The following is a 26,637-nucleotide window of genomic DNA, read 5'->3' as shown; positions in this document are numbered from 1 at the left end:
CGCGCACTGACCACCAGGGGGCAGATGCTCAATGCAGGAGCTTCCCCTAGCCCACAGGCTCCAATCGCCTGATCAGGGCCTGCCAGCCAACCTCTCGGCCCCTTCCCCCAGCGGGTAGGCTCTGATCACCTGCTGGTGAACAGGGAACCAGGGGTGGGTGGCGGCGGGGGGCAGGGCCGACGAGCGGGCAGAAATAGCCAACCTCTTGGTCCCTCCCCCCGGCCAACAGGCTTCGATCACCCGATGGGGAATGGGGAACCAGGGATGGGTGGTGGTAGACGTGGGTGGCACCAGGCCAAGGCCCCCACCCTGCCGGTCACCCCATACACAGAGGGCAAGCGGTGGCAGGGGCCGGGGCCGGCAAGTGGGCGGGATGGCCAATCTTTTGGTTCTTTTGGTTCTTCCCCCACCCCCTCACTCCCAGCCAGCAGGCTCCAATTGCCTGCTGGTGAACAGGGAACCAGGGGTTGGTGGCAGCATGGAGTGGCGCCGGCTGCTGGCAGCTGGGGAAGATGGCACTGATCACAGGCCAGGCCTAGGGACCGTACCGGTGCATGAATTTCGTGCACTGGGCCTCTAGTATAAGAATAAAATAAAATCTCCAAGATTCGGTCCTAGCATGTATTTTTTTTTTTTTAATTTTTACAGAGAGGAAGGGAAAGGGATAGAGAGTTAGAAACATTGATGAGAGAGAAACATCGATCAGCTGCCTCCTGCACACCCCCCACTGGGGATGTGCCTGCAACCAAGGTACATACCCTTGACCAGAATCGAACCTGGGACCCTTCAGTCCGCAGGCCGACGCTCTATCCACTGAGCCACACCAACCAGGCCCTTGCATGTTTTTTTTTATTTATACTTGTTCCTGGGAATCTCTTCTAACCTCATGGCTTTAAATAACAACCATTAGCTGATGACTCAATTTTATATCTTCAACCCATATTTTGCCAAACTTGTACATCCAGCCACTTTCTTTACACCTTAACATGACTGATAGACATCTAAGACTTACATATATTAAACCAAGCTCCTGACCTCCCCTCCCCCAAACCTGCTTCCTCCACAGCCTACACCCTCTCAATGATCAGGCCAACAATCTCCCCCTTTCTTTCATGGAACTAGCCCAGGGGTGGGCAAACTTTTTGACTCGAGGGCCACAATGGGTTCTTAAACTGGACCGGAGGGCCGGAACCAAAGCATGGATGGAGTGTTTGTGTGAACTAATATAAATTCAAAGTAAACATCATTACATAAAAGGGTATGGTCTTTTTTTTTTAGTTTTATTCATTTCAAACGGGCCGGATCCAGCCCGCGGGCCATAGTTTGCCCACGGCTGAACTAGCCCATCAGAAGACCCTGGAGGTTGTATGTTCAAATACACCCAGCCCTGGCCGGGAAGCTCAGTCGGTTACAGCATTGTCCCATACACCAAGGCTGCGGGTCCGATGCCGGTCAAGGTACATATAAGAGTCAACCAGTGATGCACACGTAAGTGGAGCGACAAAGTGATGCTTCTCTCTCAAACGTTGTCACATGGCCTTAGAGCCATGGCAAAGTCCTTCCCTTAACTCTGACCTCATCTCTCTCTCTCTCTCTCTCTCTCTCTCTCTCTCTCTCTCTCATCACTCCAGCCACAATAACCTTGTGGTTCATCCTCAAAAGTGGCAAGTATGCTTCCACCTCAGGACCTTTGCATGTACTATTCCTTCTGTGTCCAACATTCTCCCCCAAGACATCCAGATGGTTCTCCCCTTGCCCCCGTCAGGTCATTTAAATGGCACCTGCTCCTGGAGGCCATCTCTGACTGCAACTGAACCCCTCCCGCTCCCCTCCCGGGGGAAAGCTATCACTACCATCTAACGTACTGGAGAGTATACTTATTTGATGATTGTCCTTTTGCTTCTACTAGAATGCAAGGATTTTGCCTGTTTTGCTCACTGCTGTATCCTCAACGCCTAGAAGAGTGCCTGGCACGGTCAGTCACCCACTGTAAAATGGGATCGAATCAGGGCCCCAAGGAAACAAAGGGCTGAGATCCAGATTCTCAGACCTTAAGATTAGTCTGAAACAACAAGAGACACACCCCTTCTTACTTGGAGCAGAAGGAAGAATGAATTCAGATACATATCTGAATTCATTGCAGGCAAAAATTTAAGTATTTTTCTCCTCTAATTTGTCCGGAAAACAGACAACACAGGGACTTCAGGGGAGTGGCAATGAACACAAATGCCAGCTGTGGAGAATGGGAGAGGGAGCTAACAGATCCTGGGCACTCCTGCCGGCGGGTGGAGCCACTCAAGGCTGCTGGGCTTCCTCCTGGTCGCCTAGGGCAGTGGTACAGTGCGATTGAAACTTCGTGGCCCATGCGCAGAAGTCGGTTTTCAGAAAGGAGATAGACGAAACAAGTATACAAGACGAGTGTGGATGGGAGAGTTGGAAGGGGTCAACCTCAGCGAACGTACCTCAATCAGATTGAGGACGTTTTTAGCAAAGGCCAGCTTAGGAGTACCCTAATTAAGTTAATAACAATGTACCTACCTATATAGTTTAAGTTTAAAAATTTTGGCTCAAAAGAAATTTCAATCGTTGTACTGTTGATATTTGGCTCTGTTGACTAATGAGTTTGCCGACCGCTGGCTAGGGGAAGGCCGAGGGCTGGGCTTTCCTTGGTTTGATGGTCCAGGGAAACGGAAAACCTGGATTTGTCTTGACGCCCCTTGGCCTGGCTGTGTGGGTTTCCTCACCCTCGGGAGAGGAGGAGGGTCGAAATGCAAGTTCCGCCTCCGCTTTTTCTTGGAAGACGGGAGTCCCCACGGTGGCCTCAGCACCTCCTTTCCTTTACCCACTGGAGGAGTCAGCACCAAGCACTGCTCTCACGGTAGTGAACTGGGCAGAGTGTCTTTTAGGGGAAAGGGGGCTGAAGAACAGGCCCTCCTCCCTGAGCACAGAGCTGACACACACGCCCCAAGATGCAAGCTCTGGGCCTCTCCCCACGGCCCCCCTCCTCCTCTTCCCCACGGCCCCCCACCTCCTCTTCCCCACGGCCCCCCTCCCCACGGCCCCCCACCTCCTCTTCCCCACGGCCCCCCACCTCCTCTTCCCCACGGCCCCCCCTCCTCCTCTTCCCCATGGCCCCCCACCTACTCCTCACCACAGCCCCCCCTCCTCCTCACCACTCCTCCCCACAGCCCCCCTCCTCCTCCCCACTCCTCCCCACAGCCCCCCCTCCTTCTCCCCACTCCCCACTCCTCCTCACGGCCCCCCTCCTCCTCACCACTCCTCCCCACAGCCCCCCCTCCTCCTCACCACTCCTCCCCACAGCCCCCCCTCCTTCTCCCCACTCCCCACTCCTCCTCACGGCCCCCCTCCTTCTCCCCCACACCTGCCTGTTCCTGCGCCCCGGCCCGCCCACCGTCCTGCCCTGGGGTCGCTTCCGGTCTAGGTCCTCGTGCTCTTCCGCCTCCAAACTTGGGGCTCTTCCTCCACGTGGCCCGGTACCACGCGTTGCCAGGGAGACCCTAGCAAGGCGGGCGCTAATGACGCCACAATAGGCCCAGCCAATCGCCGTGCGGCGTCTCGGTGACGCGCGAGGCGGGGCTTCGCTGCCCAGCGCGAGGCGGCGGCTGCCCGCTGGGTGGCGCCCATTGCCCGGGGAGGTCCTCGCGGCCCCGGGCCGAGGTGCGGGAGGCGGAGGTGCGGGAGGCGACGGAGCGGAGGCCGGGGAGCTGCCCGCGCTCGGACCTGCCCGGGGCACCCGCGGCCCCATGCTCGTGCCCGGCTCGGCGCGGTCACCCTCGGAGCAGACGCGGGTACGTGCCACCTGCCGGGCGGGGAGGCCGGGGCGGAGGTCGGCGCCTCTGAGGCTCAGAGCGCGGAGCGCCCGAGACCGCCGGGCGGAGCGGGCCCTGGAGACCCGGTAGAGCGGGTGCCAGCGCGGGCGGGGCTGCGTGCTGATCGGTGGTTCTCAGGACGCGCGCTCTGGCGGGTCGGGGTCCCTGTGCCCTGTGCCGTGTGTGTGGCCTGAGAGCCGCCTGGACACTGACTCCCTCCTCCTGTACAGCTCCCGGGAGGGGGCTGCCCAGGGGAGTGGGGTGTCGGGAGGGCAGCAGTGCCGTGATGGAGGGATGTCCCACCCTCCCGGCCAGAAAGAGGCGTCTTTGAAATTCTCCCCCATCCCGAACCAGAAGCCGGGGGGCGGGTGGGGGGGGGGGCGGGGGGGGAAGGGTGCTCCAGGGCAAGTCACAGCCCAGGGAAGCCCCGGCCAACCCGTCTGGCTGGTCTCTGAGGACTGACCATCTGCTGCCCGCCTGGCTGCTTCTAGGATGGGGCTGAGCCCCGCCGTGCGGCTCAGGGGTTGAGCGTTGATATGAACCGGGAGGTCACCGGCTTGATTCCCGGTGAGAGCTTGATCCCCAGTAGGGGGCGTGCAGGAGGCAGCTGATCAGTGGTTCTCATCATTGATGTTTCTCTCTCCCTCTCCCTTCCTCTGAAATCAATAAAAATATAAGTTAAAAAAAATAAAATAGGGCTGAGTTGGAGACTGGGGTGATGATCACCTCCCCAGGCATGGCGTGTGAAGGTCCCCCCAGTGGGACCCCGTACAGTGGAGGCAGGAGAGCTGGCTGAGCTGGGGCTGGGCACCCGCACTCCTTTGATGCTACAGATGCTGCCACAGGAGTAGTCACCAGGCCTGGAATGCGGGCCGGGCCGGCGTCCTCTGAAGTGCATCACCAGGGCTCAGCTGAGTCAGGGCCTCGGCCAGACAGGGTGAGGCGCAGCCTGGGGACTCCCAGTTCGCAGGCAGAGCCTTCGAGAAACAGACGGAGCCCAGGCCAAGAGGTTAAGAACCCTGCTCCTTCCGCCGTGGCCCTGCCCAGCCCAGCTCTGCGGCCTTGTACACGGAGCACTCGCGCAGGTAGAGTGAGCCGCCGGAGCAGCTGCGCTGGCTGGGTTTTTCTAGGCCGAGGAGGAAGGCGCCCGGTGGGCCTGGCCGCCTCCGGTGGGTGGCTGGGGCGCTGGGAGGATGGCACGCCGCGTTGGCCCTGGCCAGTGCGGGCACAGACCAGCTCAGGAGAGCGGGGCGCCTCCTAGCACCAGGGCAGGGTGCTCCGAGGGGCAGCACAGAGGCCCTGTTCTCCCTAAGAAGTCTCACCTGCGAGGTGCTGCTGAAAATACTAGCACTAATTATAATCATAAGTGGAACTATTCAATATAATAATAATGATCACTTCTTGAACTCTTACTACGTGCCAGGATATTGACATGTGTTTTATTTAACCCTCACAACTGGGAGATATGGCATTATTATGATGACTGTTAGCCCTAGCCAGGTTGGCTCAGTGGATAGAGCCTTGGACTGAAGGGTCCCAGGATAAATTCCGGTCAAGGGCATGTACCTCAGTTGCAGGCCCCTCCCTGGCCCTGGTCAGGGCTCATGCAGGAGGCAACCAATCGATGTGTTTCTCTCACATCGATGTTTCTCTCTCTCTCTGTCTCTCCCCCTCCCTTCCACTCTCTCTAAAAATATCATCAGGTGAGGATTAACAACAACAAGAAATACTACCACTAACTATGATGATAGTGGAAGTATTCAACATAATAATAATTATATTATTACATTAAGAGGCTGGGGTGCATGTCCCTGGCCAGGCCGTGGGCCAAGGGCCAGGGGACACGCAGGAGCTGGGCTGCAGGAGGAGGCGGCCTCCCGGCCCACTCGTGCCAGTCCGTGTTGTGCCGGGGCTCTGGTTATGCCAGGATGTTGCCATGTGTTTTATTTAACCCTCGCACTGGGAGCTGTCTGTTATATGCTGACTATGACTCCCGTTTTGTGGATTAAATAACTGAGGTTCCGACAGCCTACGTGACTTGCCCTCTGTCCCAGAGCCAGGGCTGCGAGCCCAGGCTGGGAGCTCGCTGTAAAGGGTTTGGGCTGGAAGTCTGGGCGCCAGTCTCTTCGCCTCTCGGAGTCTGTGCCCTTGAACAAGGGGCTATCACCTTGAGGTCTTCACCTCAGAAGCGCGCGTCGGGCCGCGCTGTGCTTCCGTGCCTCTACGTCTGTGGCTGGCGCCTGCTTCTGCATATTCTGCGTCCGTCCCATCCCCATCCTCCTGCCCCCGCCCAGTCTCCACCTGAAATCCCCCTTCAGTTTCACTTCAAAGTGTCCCCCATTCAGAGTCCTCTTGGGAGTCCTGGTCTGGCCCAGCCCATAGGGCAGCCTGTGGCTGCCCCTTTAATTCCCCCTGGGCTTGGAATGCAGTGAGTGGAGCTAGCTCGCCATGGCTGAGGTCAGATAAGATGCTATATATATCAGTCAGTAACCTGAGCGCGGATTACCAGCCCAGAGGCGTACTCCAGGGCCACCAGGGCTCGCCACGGCGCTCCGGCCCAGCCGGGGAAGGGAGCCCCCAGATCCTGCCCATTGCCCCCCAACACAGGTTAGTAGCTGCCCCTTTAATATCTGAGCTTCACGGGGATGCTGAAGGGAGGGCCCTGGACTGTTTGGGGGAACATTGGAGAGACGGCCACCAGGCCTGGTGGGTGCTGTGGGCAAGACCAGAGGCTGGAGGTCAGGAACAAGACAGGATGGAGTCCTGGAGGGGAGAGGGAGAGAAAGCCGCGCCCTGGGAGGAGGCCCAGGAGAGTAGAGCACCCCGCAGAGGTGGCAGGAGGGAACTTACGGATTTCAATTCTGTCTGGGGGCCCATTTCCGGTGCCTTTTCTTAGCTCTGTAGAGATGCCTACCCTCTCCCAACCCCAAATCAAAGCATTACCCAATGGGAATACTCCCCTGGGCCCACCCACTGCTTTTCGGCCAGTCAGGATTCTTGCTCTCATCGTCAGTCTCTTTATTTTACCTCTTCTCCCACCCCTCTCCCAATCCTTGGGCAGAGAGACAGAAATGGCTCCAAATTTCCTTCCATGACCCCTGTCAAGGCCTGTAAAACTATTCGGCACTACGGATGGGTCACTGGCTGCTCCCCGCAGCTAGAGCTGCCAGGGACGGGCGGGGAAGGAGTGGCAGCCAAGGCTCCTGGGCCCTGAGAGGAGCCCACCGGTCTCCTGGGTGATGTGAGCACAGGTATCCTCGCCCCAGGCCTCCACTCCACCTGCGTCTCCACACCTGCCCGGCAGCCTGAGGTTCCCACACTCCCGCAGGTGCCCAGCCAGTGCCCGGACAGCTGGAGGGAGGGTCGGGGGAGGTGAGGGGAGACAGGGCCCCTCGCGGCCACTTTGCCTTTCGGGTCAGCACATCAGCAGGGCCTCCTGCCCTCGCCAGTGGCCGTGGGATGCTCTGACGACACTGCTGGGCAGGGCTGGGTGGTTCTCACGCACCTGCCCTGGCCACCTGGCAGGGGGCGAGCCTGGGTCCTGTGGAGGCCTGCCTTGGGGACCCAGCTGTGGGCTTTCCATCTGGGAGCTGGCATGCCTTCACCCCAGAGAGCAGGGCACATCTGGGCAGAGCAGGGCCAGGAAGGCTGCTGGGATGTGGGACGTTCCCTGTCCCCTACCTGGATGCCAGGAGTGCCCGGGATTCCTGGGGAGCAAGTCCTCCCCTGGCCTGGCAGGTTCGGGAACCTTGCACATGAGCAACAGGAAATGACAGTGACTGATTGCAAGGGGGCTGGCTGCCCCGGGGGCTCGGTTTCATCTGCACCCCTGACTCATCTGGCCTGGCTGCCTGGGGAGTGAGCCCAGGCAGGAAGGTGGGAGGGTGGGAGGCCTCATGTCCCTGACCGGGCCCAGGCCGAAGGCCCCGGGGGCTGCAGGAAAGGGCCTCCCAGCCATCTCGCTGCCATCAGCCTTGCTCTGCTCATCAGCATCGTGCGCTCAGGTTGCACCTGACTGTCACTCCCCTGCAGTGGAAACTGAGGGGCTGCTCGCCGGAGGCTGCCGCCTCGCCTCGGCCTGGCTGTGGCCAGACAGTGACGCCTGGAGCACCCCCCCCCCCCCCCCCCCGCCAGCTCAGGGAGAGCAGAGGGCAAGGTGAAGTGGGGGCCAAGGTCAGGGTGGCTGTGACAGGCAGAACGGACATCCCCCCAGCTCTGCCCCTCCTCCCAGCGCGGCCTGGGGACCCGTGTGACTTGCACAGACCTGGGAGCCGGCCGCACAGGAGCAGGCGAACAGCACCTCCTCCTGGGGAGGAGACGAGGCCATCGCAGGCTTCCAGGAGCATCAGTGAAGGGTTAGGCTTTAGTAACTCCAGGAATATGGGTGCTTCATTTGAATGCGCCGTTCTTTATATTTCTTGTCTATTTATTTTTAAATTTTTGAATAAAAATACTTTTAATTTCAATTTAATGTAAAAAATTAAATCTTCAAATGATGTTTGTGGCATTTATTCATTATTATTATTATTGTTATTTTATTTTATTTTTTTTAGAGAGAGAGAGAAAGAGAGAAAGGAACATCGATGTGAGAGAAACAATGATGAGAGAGAATCATTGATCACTGCCTCCTGCACTGCCCCCACTGGGGATTGAGCCACAGCCCAGACATGTGCCCTGACCAGGAATCAAACCAGTGACTTTTTGGTGCATCAGACAACACCCAACCAACTGAGTCACTGCGGCCAGAGCAAGGCATTTATTCTTCCAAAAGAATCCAAGCTTAACACTGCGCTGAGATTTGGGGGACACGTCTGAGGCGTGCTTAGAAGAGCACCGGGCGTGCGGCGAGGCCGAGTGCTGGCGCTGAGGCTGCGTGTGCAGTGCTCAGCATAGCCCCTGGCCCGAGTGGGGCAGTGTCTTTTTTCGGGGGGCGGGGGGATGGTGCTTGGCTCGCCTGTGCTATCAGGAGGCTGAATGCTCTGTACGGAGGAATGTTGCTGCCCCTCCCAAGAGGGGGAAACTGAGCAGAGTGAGGAGCCGAGCAGGGAGAGTGGAGATGGCCCGGAGGAGGAGGTGGCTGGCACCTGGGAGGCGCCTTCTGGAGCCACATGCCTGTACTTGCCAGCGCTGGGTACACAGGGGCAGTAGCTGGGCAGCAGGACCCCCCACTGGGCAGGGACGGGGAGGAGGTTGCCCCAGCCAATCAGCATGTCTCCCACTGCCCCATGGAAAGGCCATTCTGTTCAGGCTGTTCCTGTGGCATCGAATCTCTGCGTAGCCCTGTGAGGGCCAGTCCTGCCCCTGGCTTGTGTGGCAAGGACACCACCAGGGCCTGGCCTGGTCTCCCACCCGAGGCGTGGGATGCAGCCTCCGGGGTCAGCCCTGCCAGGTAATGCCGGGAGGAGTGGGGCCCACCCCAACCTGTCTGCTCCCCTGGAAGGCACTAGCACTTGTCTCAAGAGTGAGACCGCAGGGCGGGGCGGGGCAGGGGAGGGGAGGGGGATAGGCGTGCTCCAGGCCTCGGCCCCAACAGGGACCCTCTGCCAGACGCGCGGACTGTGAGCCAGAGCTCAGTGCTGACAGGCAGCTTCCGGACGGCTGTGTGTGGGAGCAGGACACCCCCTCACCCCCCCCCCCCCAACGCCGTCCCCAGGCAGCTTCCAGCAGTGGCGAGGTCTGCCAGTTGCTCACCAGATGGGAGCAGACGGGAAAGCAGGGATTTAGGAACCCCCCTGGGACTCTGGGGCCAGAAGGTGTGGTCTACCTCCAGCCCAAACTCTTCCCAGGGCTGCTCATCAGCTGTCCCAGAGCTGTCCATCTGACTGTCTGTCCCTGTCCAGGCTGCACCTAGCTTGGCTATAGCCCTTCTGCACCGTCAGCAGCCAGGAGAGGTCATGAGCTGGGCGCTGCACACAGAGAGCCAACTCCCAGGAGCTTGGCGTTGGGGAGGGAGACAGCCCTGGCCGGAGGCAGACAGGCATGGGAGTGGCAGGTCGTATCTGCTTGGCAGCTCAGTGTCCTGGAGCCCAGCTCCCGAGACCTGGAGTTTCTGTGACTGTGAATTATTGATGGCGTCCTCATCAATAGTGAAACAGCCCGACTGGACTGGGCCCCAGCCCCAGGCCCAGGCCCAGGCCCAGGCCCAGCCCCTGGGCCTCTGTCGGTTCCTCCCCCAGTCTCCCGCAGCTCTCACGCGCTTCCTTCTCTGCACCCCAGAAAGTTAAGTCGATGCGAGGAAAGCTCATGGTTTCCCCAACCCTGAATAAGGGCTTCCTGCAGCCACCCTTCCCTAGAAAGGTGTGGAGATTGTGCTGGAGGTTGGAGCACAGCGGGCCAGGGAGTGTGCTTGAAGGTCGGGGTCCAGCAGGTGGGAGGAAGACAATAGATGTGGGCCGGATTTGTCAAGGCAGCCTGGGCTGGAAACTGCTGGAGGTCTCCAGAACCTTCGACGTTTTGTTCTGGAGCCCTGTGAACACGGCCATCTGCGATCTCCCCCTGCACCGACCCCAAGCCTGGCATGGACCGAGTTTCTAGTGCCTCTGCCAAGCCCTTGGTGTGTGGGGCTTGGCGCCAGCTCCTCTCTGCTCTGATGGGCTGAGCTGCAGGCCTGGCAAGCTGCAGGCTGCCTCCTAAGCGGCCACATTGCTGCCACTGCCTCCTAAACAGCTACCCCTGAGGAGCGGGTACAGGTCACTGGGGGCTGCGGGGAACCTGAGTGCTCAAGGCTGAGGTCAGAAGCCACTGCAACTGGGAGGGACCCAGCCCTACCTTAACTTATTCCAGGCTCACCAAGGGCGGGGCGGACAGGCTGCGAGGCTGGGGGCGGGGGGGGGGGGCGGGGGTAATAGCTGTCCTGTGGAGGGCTTTCCCGTGTCATTATCTCACTTAACTCCTCACAACAGCCCTGTGAGGGACGGATGACGGCAATGATGTTATGCTTGCTTTACCGGTGAGAACTTTGGGGCTCGGAGGGGTGAAATGACGAGGGCAAAATCACCCAGCTAGTCCATCACAGGGCAAGTCACAGCCAGCGCCCGCACACACTATTCCGAGGGTCCTGGGTGGCTCTCCCCCCCACCCCCCACCCCAAGGGCTCCCGATGGCCCTCAGGAAAGGGGCCTGATCCTACCTGCTGCTCTCTCCAAAGCCTCTGTGCCCTCCAGCTCCACTGCAGATAAAGCCTGCGCTTTGGGGGTGAGGAAGGGACTCTGGGGGTCCCGAGTGAGCCTACGTTTGATGGGAGGGGTGAATCAAGGTCATGTGTAAAGAGCACTGGGCTGGAGACCTGAAAGGCCTGGGTTGCTATCCTGGCTCTGTTGGTCTGTGTTCCTTCACCAGATCTCCCCAGCGTGAGCGCCTGGGGCAACATGGCCTGTGCCACCGGCAGTGCAGGATGTCAGCCTCTAGAGCAGCGGTTCTCAACCTGTGGGTCGCGACCCCTTTGGCGGTCGAACGACCCTTTCACAGGGGTCGCCTAAGACCACCCTGCATATCAGATATTTACATGACGATTCATAACAGTAGCAACATTACAGTTATGAAGTAGCAACGAAAATAATTTTGTGGTTGGGTCACAACATGAGGAACTGTATTTAAAGGGCCAGAAGGTTGAAAACCACTGCTCTAGAGTCTAGGGCAGTGGTCGGCAAACTGTGGCTCGGCAAACCGCGGCTCTCGAGCCACATGCAGCTCTTTGGCCCCTTGAGCGTGGCTCTTCCACAAAATACCGACTTCTGCGCATGGGCCACGAAGTTTCAGTCACACTATACATGCGCGCCCGCACGTGGTATTTTGTGGAAGAGCCACACTCAAGGGGCCAAAGAGCTGCATGTGGCTCACGAGCTGCGGTTTGCCAACCACGAGTCCAGGGGCACGTCCTCCTCACCAGGAGCAGCTGGGCGTGGACCTGGCAGGGACTCCTGGAGGCCACGGTGCTCTGATCCACCTAGAGCAGGAGACTCAGCTCAGGGGGAGGGTGGGTCCTGCCACTGCAGCAGGTGTGTCAGGGAAGGGCTCGGGGATGGAGTGTAGAGACCAAGGTCAAGCCGCCTCCCGGCCACCTGCTCACTCTCCTCCCCTCCCCACCCCGCTCCCTCGCAGAGGCCTGCTTTTCCTCACCAGGAATCTGATCCAAGGACCCTCTGGTCTTTCCGGCTCAGACAGTCTAATTCCAAAGACTCCCACTCGTCCCATGAGTCAGATGGGAGTGGGATGGTCTTGACTCTTGCACTGTCCAGGTTCTCTCAGAGGACGGGGGCAGTGCAGCTTCCCGCCAAAGGTTCTGCAGAGGCCAAGGAGGAGCGATGGGACCGGGCTGGGGTTGTGTGTGTGGCTGGAGGCTGCAGGGGGCAGTTCCTGCTGGCATGTTGGCATTTGGAGGGGGGCACTCAGGGAGGCCACGAGGTGCTGAGACTGACTGCCCTGGTGGCTCATCAAAGCCAGTCTCCTCTGTGCTCTCCCTGAAGTGTGAATGCCTGAGTGTGTGCAGACCTGCATGCCCACATGTGTGTGCACCGTGCAGAGGCATGTTGCTCAGCGGCGGGCCAGCCTCTTGTGGAAAGGGACTGTGGTCCCTGGTTGAGATCCAGGGTTCCTTCTGGAGGTGGAGGATGGGGGAGCAGGGACGTCGGAGCCGACCCCCGGCAGGGCCCTCTGATGACCTTTCCTTGTCTTTCAGCCCATGAGGCTCCCGGTCCCCACTGAGCACAGCCCTGAAGGATGTCCCAGCTCTCCTCCACGCTGAAGCGCTACACGGATGCAGCCCGCTACACAGACACCCCTTACGCCAAGTCCGGCTATGGCTCCTACACCCCCTCCTCCTACGGCGCCACCCTGACTGCCTCCTTCCTAGAGAAGGAGAAGCGGGGTTTCAAGCCGGGCCCCCCAGCCAGCTTCCTCGCCCGGCCCAGTACCTATGGCCCTTCCTCCATTCTGGACTATGACAGGGGCCGCCCCCTGCTGAGACCAGACGTCCTCGGGGGTGGTAAGAAGGCAGAGAGCCAGGCTCGAGGCCTCGAGCGGCCAGTAGGGAGCGGACTCAGTGGGGGCAGCGGATTCCCGTATGGAGTGACCAGTAGCTCCCTCGGCTACCTGCCTATGAGTGCCCGCAGCCAGGGGCTGCCCCTGACGCAGAAGAAGTCCAGCAGTCAGCTCGACCTGGCCAGGGACTTCTCCAGCCTGCGGGCCTCGGAGAGCTACCGCCTGGACCCCGGGACCCTGGGCCGCAGCCCCGGGCTGGCCCGCACCCGCCGGGAGCTGTGTGCCCTGCAGGGCCTCTACCAGGCAGCCAACCGCTCAGAGTACCTGGCCGAATACCTGGAGAACTACGGGCGCAAGGGCAGCACCCCTCAGCTTCCTGCCCAGGCTCCTCCCTCGCGAGTCCCTGAAGTCCTCAGCCCCACCTACCGACCCAGCGCCCGGTACACTCTGTGGGAGAAGGGGAAGGGCCTGGCCCCCGGGCCCACCCGCAGCAGCTCCCCAGGGCAGGACACCACGGTAAGTTTGCCCGTGGGGGACCCAGTGAGGGGCTGGGGAGGGGCCACTGACCGGGAAGAGCCAGGCTGCAGGAAGGATTTCCATCTGCTGACGATCCAGGCAGAGGGCTTCTCCCCGAGCCTCCCGGCCCGGCCGCTCCTCCCGCAGCCCTAGTGGGGACCAGCCGGGCATGGCTGGTGCCCTGATGACTCCTGCCCGGCTCCAAAGTTTCCCGTTTCCCCGGGAAACCCACTCAGGATCTGTGCACATGAGGACAGTCCAGCAGTGCTCCTGGAAATACTCAGAGACCCCACATACTCCACGGTTCTTACCTCACAGGCCAGGGCCCCGTGCAGGCCTGGCCCCCTCCTGTGGGGTGCTACGGCCCCAGACCACCTGGTCCCTGTGGTGCGAGGCCTCTGTGCACATCACGTCTCTCCTGCTCGGGCTCTCTCCCAGCCTGGAGACCCGCTTAGCAGGTGGCCTGGTCACTGGGGCGAGGGATTCTCCACTGTTTGACACTGGCTGGCTCAGGCCCAGGCGCCTGGACAGCCTCCGTCTCCTGTGTCTTTGGAGACATTTTTGTCTCTGGCTCTAGACAAGCTAATATCTGGGCCGGGTGAGGGCGGGGCTCTCCTGGAGACTGAGCAAAGGCTGGTGCATCTCCCTCGCATCTAATCCCTGAACACTCCTTCCTTGGGACACAGACTTCATTTGGTCTTGTCTGTGGTCGTTGGTAACCTATTAAGTGGCAAGTGCTCTGGGGATGAAAACGAAAGGATGTCTCTAGACCCCTCAGCATGTACCAGAGCAGCACAGAACTCCGCTGGCCTGCGGATTGGAGGATGGAGGGTGAGTGAGTGGATGAGTGGACAGATGGGTGGATGGGTAGGTGGGTGGGTGGGTGGGTGGATGAATGGCTAGATGGGTGAATGGATGGATGGATGGATGGATGGATGCATGGATGCATGGATGGATGCATGAATAGAAGGGTGGATGGATGGATGGATGGGTTGATGGATGGGTGGGTGGGTGAGTGGATGGATGAATGGGTGGATGGGTGGATGAATGGATGGGTGTGTGGGTGGAGGGATGGATGGAGGGAGGGATGGATGGATGAAAGGGTGGATGGATGAATGGGTGGGTGGATGGATAGATGAATGGGTGGATGGATAGATGGTTGAGTGGATGGATGGGTGGGTGGGTGGATGGATGGATGGGTGGATGGAAGGGTGGATGGATGGATGGATGGATGGATGGATGGATGGATAGATGAATGGCTAGATGGGTGGATGGGTGGATGGATGGTGGGTGGGTGGATGGATGGAAGGGTGGATGGATGAATGGATGGGTGGGTGGATGGATGGATGGAGGGAGAGGGAAAGAGGGAGGGAGGGGTGGATAGGAGGATGGATGGATGAGCGGGTGAGTGGATGGCTAGATGGGTGGATGAATGGGTGGGTGGGTAGGTGGGTGGGTGGGTGGATGACTGGGTGGGTGGATGGATGGATGGATGGATGGATGGATGGATGGATGGATAGGTGTATGGGTGGGTGGATGGAAGGATGGATGGATGGATGGATGGATGGATGGATGGATGGATGGATGGAAGGAAGGGTGGATGGATGAATGGATGGGTTGGTGGATGGGTGGAGGGAGGGAGGGAAAGAGGGAGGGAGGGAGGGATGGAAGGGAGGGGTGGATGGATGGATGAGCGGGTGAGTGGATGGCTAGATAGGTGGATGAATGGGTAGGTGGGTGGGTGGGTGGGTGGGTGGGTGGATGGATGGATGGATGGATGGATAGATGGGTGTGTGGGTGGGTGGATGGAAGGATGGATGGAGAGGTGGGTGGGTGGGTGGATGGATGGATGGATGGATGTGGTTGGGTGGATGGATGGATGGATGAATGGATAGATGGAAGGGTGGATGGATGGAAGGGTGGATGGATGAATGGGTGGGTGGGTGGATGGATGGATGGATGGTTGGAAGGAAGGAAGGAAGGAAGGAAGGAAGGAAGGAAGGAAGGGTATGTGGGTGGGTGGATGGTAGGATAGATGGATGGATGGATGGATGGATGGAAGAGTGGATGGATGAATGGGTGGGTGGGTGGATGGGTGGATGGATGGATGGATGAATGGATGGTTGGGTAGGTGGATGAATGGCTAGATGGGTGGGTCGATGGATGGATGGACATATGGATGGATGGGTGGGTGGGTGGGTGGGTGGGTGGATGGGTGAACAGATGGATAGGCTAGCACAGTGGTCGGCAAACTGTGGCTCACGAGCCACATGCGGCTCTTTGGCCCCTTGAGTGTGGCTCTTCCTAAGCCTTAGGAGTACCCTAATTAAGTTAATAACAATGTACCTACCTATATAGTTTAAGTTTAAAAAATTTGGCTCTCAAAATAAATTTCAATCATTATACTGTTGATATTTGGCTCTGTTGACTAATGAGTTTGCCGACCACTGGCTAGCATAAAGGCAGGAGAGTTAGGTGTTGTGTCTCCTTTATGTGCTCTGCCCATACTCCTAAGATGTGTGCCTTCTTTTACCCTATCGCTCTCTCACAATAAGAAATGCTGAAGTTATTTTAAAATCTGATCCGCTGCCTCAATCCTACCCCCTGGTTAGATCTTTCTGCTGGGTTGTTTTGGTTCATTAGGTGGGAGACCACAGTCCTGTTCCCACCAAAACTAAGTGCTTAGGGTTTGGGGCTTTTTTCCCGTGATGAGAAGGTACTTCCGTCATGTTGGTTTCTAGTGTACAAAATACTGTCTGCTGTGTTCTGTATTTTTGTATATTTTTACTAACTGTATGGAAAGTTGTCAGTAAAGCCTTTATCAGAGGATGGATTTTAAAAAAAGATTGCTTCAAGTTCAAAAACCAGATAAGAAATGCCTCTGAGCAGGCGTGTCGGATAAATGGAGCAGGAGTGCAGCTCAGGGGCGGGGCTTCAGGCCACAGACCCCGAAGCGTGGAATCACTAACGTCTGGAGAGGACAACTTCGCTAGCCTGACTAGAGTCTTGGCCCCGGGAGGCGTCTGAAGGACCACGGGAGATACAGATGCTGGTGCCGCCGGGGTGGGGGCTGCGCCGGGGCTGGGGTAGGAGTGAGACGCGGTAGAGCTGCCGAGACAGGTGTGAACTCTCAGAGGAACAGCTGCTGGGGTGGGAGTGTGTCTCACCCGCATGGGCATGGCTGGCGCTGCCCCTCTCAGGGGTGACTAGAACACGGCCCTCTGTGGAGGGGCCAGGCCCTAAAGGCTTAGGGAGGAAGCGGCATCTCCTGCTCTAGGGTGAGAACACTGGGCTCCGCCTCCTTCCCACACAGCACATCCCAGCCTCCCAGGAGTCCGTGCCCTCCCGCCATCCCCAGCAGACACCAGGCCCCTCACCCAGGCCAGGCTGAGGGAAGTGCTGAGAGAGGGCCTCAGGGGAGTGGCCGGTTGCCCTGGGGACCCTTAGGCACCCCAATAGCCCTCCTTCCTCCAGAGCACCTCACCGCCCACGAGCAGTGCCAGCCATGCCCTGCCACCAAGCCAGTGCCTCGCGGAGCTCACGGAGATGCTGCAGCCAGGAGAGCGGTGGTGTGAGGCCTGGCTCACCCCTCTCCTCGCTGCTCAGCCTGCACTTTGCTGCGATGAGAACAACCCGGCTCAGGGGGCCTGGCCGCTGCTTTCTAAAACCAGTTTCTGTGCGCATCTGCATTGAGGGGCCCTCCCTTCCATTCACACAGTCCGGGCGCTCAGCTTCCTAGCGGTGTGACCCCAGAGAAATTCCTCACCTTCCGAGTCTATTTCCTCTTCACAGATTAGCACGACGAATCGCAGGTTGTATAGGAAAGGGCCTGGCGTGTAGTGGGTGTGCAAGGATGTCCATCCCCTCACACCTTCTCAGGGGCCACAAGCTGTGTGAGCTGGTGCCTGCCCCAGGGCATTCTCGTTTAAGGGGGGGGATAAGTTCTTTTTTTTATTTAGTATTTTTATTGATTTCAGAGAGGAAGAGAGAAGGAGAGAGAGAGAATCATCAATGATGAAAGAATCATTGACCTGCACACCCCTGGACTGGGGATCGAGCCCGCAACCCGGGCCTGTGCCGTGACCGGGAATCAAACTGTGACCTCCTGGCTCATAGGTCAGCGCTCAACCCCTGAGCCACGCTGGCCAGGTTGGGTGGGAAATGAGTTCTTAAAACAGTGGCAATGGGACCAGCCCTCCTTGTTTTCAGGTGTCATAGGTGGAGGGCGAGGGCGAGGGCGTGGCCAGGATGGCTGCGGCTGCTGGAAGCTGCATTTGCCTCTTTACCTTGACCCCTCGTCCATAGAAGGGGCGACCACACCAGCCTGCCCGCCTCACAGGGTGCCGCGGGCTGAGGGGCCTGAGTGCCGGTAATGGGTGTGGAGGAATGTGAAGCCACTGCAATGTGGATGTCGGGGAGTCCCTGTAAACTTCGGGGGAAGGGACAGGAAGGGGCATCTGGCAGCTCCCCAGAGAGGGGAGGGAGCAGCCTCGGAGGAGAGAGGTAAGGAGGCACCCCCTGGGCCTGGGGCAGCCAGCCGGCTTCACCACAGCTGGCTTTCCGCAGGGAGGTCAGAAGGTCAGAGCAGGCCGGCCAGGGCACTAAAGCTCTAACCAGACTCCCTCCTGGTGGCCAACATGAACTTGGAATATCACAGACTCAACTGAGCACAGTAAGGACAGGGTGGGGGGCGGCATGAATTCTGAATGACCCCCTCCTGCTGCCTAAGCACCAACCAGATGCCAGTCCATGGGGCGTCGCTCAGCCAAGGGCAGTGAGGGCTGCCCCAGGCTCCACCTTCTGTTTAAAACGCAGACACCTTGGAGAGGGAGGATGTGAGGGTTTAAAAAACTGGTACTGTTTTCACTACCCCCAGGGGGCGATCTACACCAGGTGGCCTGGCCCTGCAGAGACACGGGAGCCCAAGTACCCAACCTGGTCTGCCCCCACCCCTTCCCCGCCCACCTCTCCTGTCCCTGGGCCCAAGGACACGCTGTTCCCGCTGAGCCCTGCCAGGGCTGCTTTAACTCCACAATCCGCCCTAATCCTCCTCCACGCCACCCCGCCAGCTGCTCCCTCCCCGCCCTGGCATTCTGCCTTCAGCCTCAGCCCTGCCTGCAACCTGCCCTGCCCAGGCCACACTCTCCAGTCCCCAGGAAGAGCTAGGGGTGGCCCAGGCCTCCAGATCAGTCGCCAGGCCAGGCACCTGCTGTTCAGAGGCAGAGCAGGACCCGAGGCGGGGATCCTGGCCTGGCTTGTCTCCCCTGCACCCGTGCCCTCTGCCCTGGGCCCTAAAGCACTTGGGCCCTGGTGTCCTAGGTCCTGTTTGCCCCGGGGGCTGCTGACTCATCTCTTGAAGCTCCGGGTCCCAGCTGTTCGGTGGCAGGCAGATTATATAAGCTGAGGGCATGTGATTTGCCTCTCTCATGGGACTTTGGACCTGACCGCTGCCTGCAGTGCTGGGGAGGGGGAGAAGGGTGCGGGGGTGGGGGGGGGTCGGTTAGGGAGGCAAGGACCACCCGAGCTCCTGAAGGAGGGTGTGACCCCCTCGGCCCCCGGCCTCCTTGCTGTTCTCCACTCGCTGCCGTCCTATTTGTGCAGCTTGGCTGCCCGAGACCCCGGGCCTGTCCTCACCCTATTGGCCGCCCTGAGGGGCTGGACTCCCCGAGGCTTGAATCTGTGCTGACAGTATGGAAAGGTCCCTCAGAGGAGACCCTGTGCCAGAGGGGCCCAGGGCCAGGGCCAGAACCAGCTGCGGAGAAAGGGCAGGCGGCTTGTGGTTTGTGGTCAGAGCCTGCAGGACACCGCGGGCTCATTCCTGGAAGGCCAGCTGTGGGCTGTGGCCTGGCAGTGGCCCTGTGCGGCCTTGCCCAGCTATGTCCCCAATCAGTGCCCAGCCCCATCCTCCCTGCCTCCTCGCCCACCCCAGCCCAGGAGTTTCCGTGGTGCTGGTGGAGCTCGGCCAGGCAGAAGTTAGTCCGGCCTGGCCAAGGCCCCCTCCCTGGAGGTGCCACTCCACTGGCCATGGGCTATAGAAATGAACATCATGTTCAGGGCCCAGCGCTGTACAGGGGCCCCTGCACCCTCTGACCTCAATGGAGACATAAAACTGGTGCCCTAGACAGAGGTACAAGCAAGAGAGGGAAGTGTGTGGGCCTCCGGAACCGGCTGGTCTAGGCCAGGCTGCCTGAGGTTCCAAGGCGTAGCTGGTGGCCTCCTGGGGTGTGAGTGATGCCAGGAAGCAGAGCTTCCCACTGGCCTTCCCGTCCAAGGGCACGGGTGGACTAAAAGCTCAGCCCCCAACAAGGACCCGGAACCCCAACAACCAATCAGCCACCAGTCTGCCCGCAGGCAGGGCAGCGAGAACGGGCTGTGTGCAGGAGCCGCCGCTGGCCTGACGCATTGCCTGGGCCTGAGCAAACCGTGGCCCAGCTGCCCACTGAGGCTTGCGGAAGCAGGCTACATGCAGTCTTTTTCTTTTTTTTTTTTTTCTTTTTCTTTTTTTTTATTTTATTTTTTTGCTAAAAGTATTACAAAGGGTATTACATATGTGTCCTTTTTTTTCCCACCCTTGACAAACCCCTGCCCTCCCTTACCCCCCAGTGTCTTATGTCCATTAGTTATGCTTATATGCATGCATACAAGTCCTTCGGTTGATCTCTTACTCCCCTCCCTCCTGTCCCCCAACCCTCCCTGGCCTTCCCACTGCAGTTTGACAATCAGTTTGAGGCAGCTCTGCCTCTGTATCTATTATTGTTCAAAAGTTTGTAGTGGTCTTTATTATCCATGAATGAGTGAGATCATGTGGTATTTTTCCTTCATTGACATGCAGTCTTTTTCTTATACATGTATGTATACATATAGCTCCTCTTGATCCGCTGCCTCCTGCAGGCCCCACCCTGGGGATCGAGCCCTCAACCCAGGCATGTGACCTCCTGGTTCATAGGTCATCGCTCAACCACTGAGCCACGCTGGCGGGCGGCACAGTCAGTCTTGCTCTCACAGAGCTACCTCTGGCTTCATTTATGCTCCATCCAGGCCAGGGAGTATTCGAGGGGGAGAAAATGACTTGTGCTGCCAGGGGCAGGCAGCCTCTGAGCGTGAACCCTGCTCCACCAGTCAGGAGGCCAGAGCCAGATTCAGATCCAGAAGACCAGTCACCTCTCAGGATCCGCTGGGAATCGGTTTCAGGACCCCCTCCCCCCACCCCATACCGAAACCCACAGATGCGCAGCCTCTTCCATAAGGGCATCGTGCTCCCACTGACCTCTGCCTACATGGAGGCTGCGGCAGAATGCGCCCCACATCGCTTCACTCACGGGATCAGCGTAGCGCCCTGCACATTGCAAATTCAAGCTGTGCTTTTTGAAACTTTCTGACATTTTTTAAAAAATATTTTAAACTTGAAGTTAGTTGAGTCCATGGGTATGAAACCCACAGATACAGGAGGCTGGCTGTATATCCTTTACCTCTTCCACTTCCAGAAATGGCCCTGGCCCTGGCTGGTGTGGTTCAGTGATTAGAGCGCCATCCTGTGTCCCAAAGGGTCTTGGGTTCCATTCCCGATCGATTGGTCGGTGCGCGTGCCTGAAGCAACGGATCAGTGTTCCTCTCTCTCTCTCCCTTCCTCTCACTCTAGAATTAGTGAGAAACATGTCCTCAGGAGGGTTAGGAAATGGCACTGAAGAGAGAGAGTCTCCAGGGGGTGTGGCTAGTGGAGGAATGAGCCACAGTCTGCTGGTGGTGCAGACCTGCTTAGCAAGATGACTGTGAACTCTCTCCCTCCTCCGAGCCTTCTCAGAGGCTCCAGGGTGAAGGGTTCCCACCTGCCCCGCCCCAGCCCCCAGCCATGCCCACAGCCCTCTGCACCCAGAAGAGGGGGAGCATCTGGCAGGAAGCAGTGGTGTCCTACATGCAGCAGGTACAGCGCTGGCTGCGGTCAGAGGGAGGCGGACCCCTGCTGCAGGGGTGGGTGCTGCTGGAAACTGCCCCCTGCAGCACCCACTTCCGCATGCAACTCAGACCCACCCACTGGCACAGGCTCGGGGGACTCCCAGGATGCCCTGAGAGCCTGGCCTGGCCCCCTTCAGAAATGAGAGCATTATTAAGAACCCACAACCCTGTCCATGAGGCGCTTCCAGTGATGGCACAGTCACCCACAATCAGACCATCCCCCGGAGTCTAAGAGACACGACAGCAAAGAGAGACACCCGGGTAAGCTGACAGCGCGACTGAACGCAGCAGACTGTGGGATGCCGTTGGGGGGCTCAGAGCTGGGTGGGGGGGTCCATTACGAAGGCTTTGGAGAAAACAAAGCCTTCTCTAATTTATAAGGAGGCGAGCAGCAGCCCAGGAAGGCCAGGCCACAATCTTCCCGTCGTTAGGAGCATGAGTCTTGCTGTAGGACAGGCCTGGCTTCGAAGCCCCGGGCTGACATTTATTAGCTTTGTGGTCCTGGCAAGTCATCCGACGCTCAGGGCTCAGGGTTCTTTGTGAAACAGAGGCCATAGTTCCTGCGCATTGTGTTGTGAGGGACCCACTGCGATCGTTTATCCACAGCACTTAGCCACCTGGCCTTCAGTAAGCATAATCAGAGGCGGTTTTGTTCCGACCGCCGGGAGAGAAGGCAGGTGCTGGGGCAGAGAGAGGAGAGCAGGCTGGTGGTGGCCGCGGGGGGAGCCACGGACATAGCTCCACAGACCGGACCGCTCAAGGCTCCGGGCCAGAGGCGAGAACCGGGAGGGTGCTCGGTGTCTCAGGGAAGAGATGCGACGTGACCGGGTGCCAGTGAGCGCGAGGGCTGTGGTTAAAAAGCAGGTGCGCACAGAAAAGGGCTGGCTGTGCTTTGTCCAGGGGCCAGGACAGGTCACTGGGGGGGCACAGTGACTGTGGAGACCACCCCTCTGAACGTCAGCACCCTCTTTCATCACCAAGTGGAAGCTCTGCAGGTCCTGCCTCCCGCCCCCAACACCATCATTAGCATGAAACTGCCGCTTTCAGGGTGGCCTGGACACAGTCCTCAGGGCTTTAAGCCGGTGTGCAGGGTGCGTGTGCATGCGGGGAAGGGCATGCGGGAAGAACAGGCCCCGCTGGCCTCCGAGTATTTGAGATGCTAAAAATACTGGCTAATAGTAGCCGGCCCGGGCAAAACTGTCTCTAAGCAGATTCCGGGCGGGTCCTGGATGGTAAGGGGTGGAGCACCGGATAAAACGCCGGACCCCTGACCTTCAGGCACCGCCAGCCTGGGGTCGGAGTGGTAGCCTCACTCCCATGCCAGCTGGGCACCCCCTCCCCCCCCCACACACACCATTGTTACTTTACCCCACCTCCAAAACACAGGTCGGAAACTGCGGTTCTGGGAGAAAGGGAGTGATTGCGTAGAAGAGGCCAGAAAAGGTCCTTACCTTCGGGGCCTTATAAAATAGGAACATCGCCTCTCAACACCAGGCCAAGCGAGGGCTGGGGGGCGGGGCCTTGGAAATCTGCCCCTGACGGGGCTCGCGCACCCTCGCAGTCTGGGCGCCGGGCTCCCAGCGGGCGGAGCGCCCCGCCCCGCGCTGCACAGCCGTCTGCGCGCTCGCTCGAGCGCTCTCCGGGCGGAGCTGTGCGGCCCTGCAGGGCTCCCGCCGGGACCGCCCGCCCACGTGTCGGGCTGTGCGCCCCCGCGGGGAGCTCGCCGGCTGACGGACACTCAGTGTGGGGCCGCGTCCTCTGCAGCCTCAGGGACAGGTTCCTGAGTCCCATCCCCAGGCCGGTGCGGGGCTCCGCGGGGCGGGGCGGGGCGGGGCGGGGGACGCGGAGCGCGGCAGGAGGCGGGGCGCGTGACGTCGGTCCGGCCGCGGGAGCCGCCAGTCGGCTGGGCTCGGGGCCGGGCTCGGGCGCGCGGGCGGTTGGCGTTGGCGGCGCGCGCCCGGAGGTTGAGGCAGGAGCGCGGGCGGCGCCGCAGCGGTTACCGACGGGCGCGGCGGCCGGGTCGGGCGGTGCCCCCCCGCGCCCCTCCGGCCCCTGAGGCGCGGGCGGAGCCAGCATGCGCACCTCGTACACCGTGACGCTGCCCGAGGAGCCCCCCGCCGCCCCCTTCCCCGCCCTCGCCAAGGAGCTGCGGCCGCGCTCCCCGCTGTCCCCGTCGCTGCTGCTCTCCACCTTCGTGGGGCTCCTGCTTAACAAAGCCAAGGTACGGGCTGCTCCCGGGGCCCCCGCGGGGCCGGTCTCCGCCGCCTCCCCGGGCGCCCACCTCCCGGGCCGGAATCCCCGCGCGACCTTGGCCTGGACGGCTTGTGCCCGCCCCCACCTCCTCCCCGCGGGCTCCGGGCAGGAATGCCCCCGGCCCAGGTGTCCCCACGCCTCCTCGCAGCCCCCTCCCCTCCCGGAGGGCCGGGTCCAGACTCCCCGCGGTCACCGGGCGCCAGGTGACTCGCGCTCTCTGTTCCCGGCACCTGTCGGCGCAGGTGCAGGAACGCGTAACCTTGACTGTTCTTGGCCTGCGAGGGCCCTGGTGGCCGGCTGCTGGGCTGGTCTCCCCGGAGCTGATGACTCTGAGGCCAAAACCAGGCCAGAAAGGCTGGTCGGAAAGCCTCCTCCCGGCCCCCCGCCCCCCTCCCCCCCCCTGCCCTCCCCCCCCCACCCCCCCCACCCCCGCACTGATCCCAAAGGGTTGGGAGCGGATCCTTTGACCCTGTGGAGGGCAGAGGAGTTGCAGGCCCGTGAAAAGGGCCACTTCCCTTTTCTTTCCAGTTCTGCTAAGTGTGCGCTGGGTCCCTCAATGAGGCAGGCGCCCTAGAGAAGCTGGGGTGAAGGTTGGGCACTGCCTACCTTGGGGAGAAGGGCCAGAGCTTGACAGGCCTTACTAACAGGCAGGCGGCTCTGTGTTGGTGGTGCGCCCGCTGCCCCTGCCAGGGCCACTCTGGGCTCAGCCGGGACTCAGGCTGAACCCCCGCGGAGCACCGGGAAGTAAGCAGGAAAGCCCTTCACTGGGGTCTTGAGGGTGAAGACAAACCTCAATCTGCCTTTCTTACATGGTCCCTATGCCCAGCTCTTACCCTACGTTCACCCGGTGGGCGCCTTCTGAGCCCCCTACTCCTTCGCTGGAGGGCGGATCAGGCCTGTGTCCTGACTTTCTGGAACAGTGGCTCCACTAAGTGAAACGAGGTTTGCGATGCTAACGGGGAGGCAGTTCCTGATCCAGACTCTGCACGTGAGCTCCTGCGTGCGGCCTGGAGTCCTCTCCTGGGGCAAGGCCGCTGGGCAGGTCTCCCAGCTCCTCCAGGTCCAGCTTCTCCCCGTCAGCTGCCCGGCAAGGCTGTTTCCCGTGAAAAAGGTCACTCCCGGGACGGGTGTTTCTCTGTGGGTGGAAGGTGCTGGCCTTCCCGGAGCCCCGTGCCTGTGGGGCAGAGGGACACCTGGCGGGGGCACAGCAGCGCCGGCCGCAGCCTGGACCCGGGTGCCCGACTCGGGCCTCCCTCTGCCCACCCCAGCGCCGCTGTTCCCGCCTCCTACATAGACGCTTAGAAATTGGCATGTGGCTTTGAACTCAGAAAATTTTATTTATTTTTTCCAAAAAAAAAAATATTTTTTTACTCATTTTAAGGAGAAAGGGAGAGGGAGAAAGAGATAGAAACCAGTGATGAGAGAATCATGGATCAGCTGCCTCCTGCACGCCCCCCACTGGGGATGGAGTCCTTGCCCAGGTCATCCTGCCAAGGCCTCTGTCCAGGGGCGCTTTCCGTTGTGGGCCTCTTCGGAACCTCGGGGTTCAGACAGAGATGCTCGTCCCAGCCAACGTCTTCAAGATGCTTGCCCCTCCCGCTGCCAGCGGGCTTTTCTCTCGCTGCCGGCCGCCTCTCTTCTGGATCTGTCCTTCCCTGCCTCTCAGGGTGAGGCCTGGCAGCTGGCAAGGAGGGTGCTCTCCCTGTGGCTCAGCATGTGTGCCCTGGGAAAAGCCTCCTTCAGCCCCCGCCCCTCCCCCTGGAGGTGACAACCATGGGCTTTGGGCTGTCAGCACAGGGCATGAGTTATTTTATTTGTTTTTTATTTTTTAATCCTCACCCAAGGATATGCTTTGAGAGGGAAAGGGAGGGAGGGAGGGAGAGAGAGCAGTTGTCACCCATACGTGGGGACTGAACCCACAGCCTAGCTATGTGCCCTGACGGAGAATCGAGCCCACGACCTTCTGGTGTATGGGATGACGCTCCAGCCAGCTGAGCGGCGCGGCCAGGGCCGGGCATGAGTCATTTTAGTGAGTTATTCCAGGCTCCTGTTGTGATCAGGTGAGCAGGTTGAACATGCCCCAGCCAGGGTTGCTCCAGAGTTGCCTGCCACGGCCTCCACTCGGAGGGGGTTGGCGGGGCAGGCTCATCTGCAGGCGGCTCCTCTAACCCTTGGAGCCTGAAGGTTTTCTGATTCCTTGGAGGCAGGGCCAGAACTAGCCATGGACCTGGACGCACCATTCGCAGAGCCCTTCCCCGCCGCCCCTCCCCCACACACACCTGTTCTCTCACCTCACCACCTCCACAAGGGCAAGGGCAAGAGCGGCACCTGTAGGCAGCTGTGTGCCTCTGCGGCCGCAACCTGCCAGCACAAGCTTCCCCTTCGGTGGCCGCTGGGATGTGGGACCAGAGCCAGGCAGGCAGGTTCTCCCAGGCTTCCACCAGCTGAGCTCACCTGGAAAGAATCGTGGCTGTTCATAATAGCAGGCTGACTTGATATCTCCCCCCACCCCCCCCGAAGATCTACACTCAGTTAGGATGGTTTCCCATTGAGCTTTTCCTTGTGGTGCCTATGATGACAGCTGCGTTCGGCATCTAGGACACAGATATTTGAGACGGTGTCTGGATTGGGGACCTGAAGTTTCTTGTAATCAGGACTCAAATATGTCCCCAAATATATGAATTCTTACTCTCCAATATGGCAGAGAATGGAGAGTAACTTAAACCCTAGCTGGTTTGTTCAGTGGATAGAGAGGCGGGTCCCGGGTTTGATTCCAGTCAAGGGCAGATGCCTGGGTTGCGGGCTCCATCCCCAGTAGGGGGCATGCAGGAAGCAGCTGATCCATGATTCTCTCTCATCATCGATGTTCCTTTCTCTCTCCCTCTCCCTCACTGAATTCAATAAAAAGCTTTTTTTAAAAGAGCCCCTTAAAGATGGAGGAGAAGGGAATAAGAGAAAGCAAAGCCCTGAAGGCACTGCTGTGCACTGAAAACAGCAGGTGTTCCCATCCTCTTGCCTGCGAGGTGTGTGACTAACGGTGAAGGGAGATACATGTGGCCCGGTGCTCCCGGGAGCATGAAAGAGCCTCGCCGGCCGGCCTCTGCCT

At 59.7% G+C, this 26,637-nt stretch overlaps 1 protein-coding gene across 4 annotated transcripts in view; it reads left to right on the top strand.

Annotated features, from left to right (window-relative positions):
• The first annotated feature begins 3,678 nt into the window (after positions 1 to 3,678).
• The window catches only part of USP2 (ubiquitin specific peptidase 2), a 28,213-nt gene continuing 5,254 nt past the window's right edge, over positions 3,679 to 26,637 (top strand). For 2 of the 4 annotated variants that reach the window (XM_070426235.1, XM_070426237.1), the window contains exons 1-2: positions 6,349 to 6,437; positions 12,508 to 13,325. In XM_070426235.1, coding sequence (XP_070282336.1) covers positions 12,549 to 13,325 — 777 coding nt within the window. In that variant the 5' untranslated portion in view covers positions 6,349 to 6,437; positions 12,508 to 12,548. Of the gene's footprint in view, positions 3,810 to 6,348; positions 6,438 to 12,507; positions 13,326 to 23,216; positions 23,500 to 26,637 lie in introns of those variants that run through there. The other 2 variants (XM_070426236.1, XM_070426238.1) reach the window with 2 other exon arrangements.

The sequence above is a fragment of the Myotis yumanensis genome, unplaced genomic scaffold (assembly GCF_028538775.1).
Source record: "Myotis yumanensis isolate MYYU_CA2020_CCGP unplaced genomic scaffold, mMyoYum1.0.hap1 SCAF_10, whole genome shotgun sequence".
Classification (NCBI taxonomy): domain Eukaryota; kingdom Metazoa; phylum Chordata; class Mammalia; order Chiroptera; family Vespertilionidae; genus Myotis; species Myotis yumanensis.
This window is presented reverse-complemented; position numbering and strand designations above follow the sequence as displayed.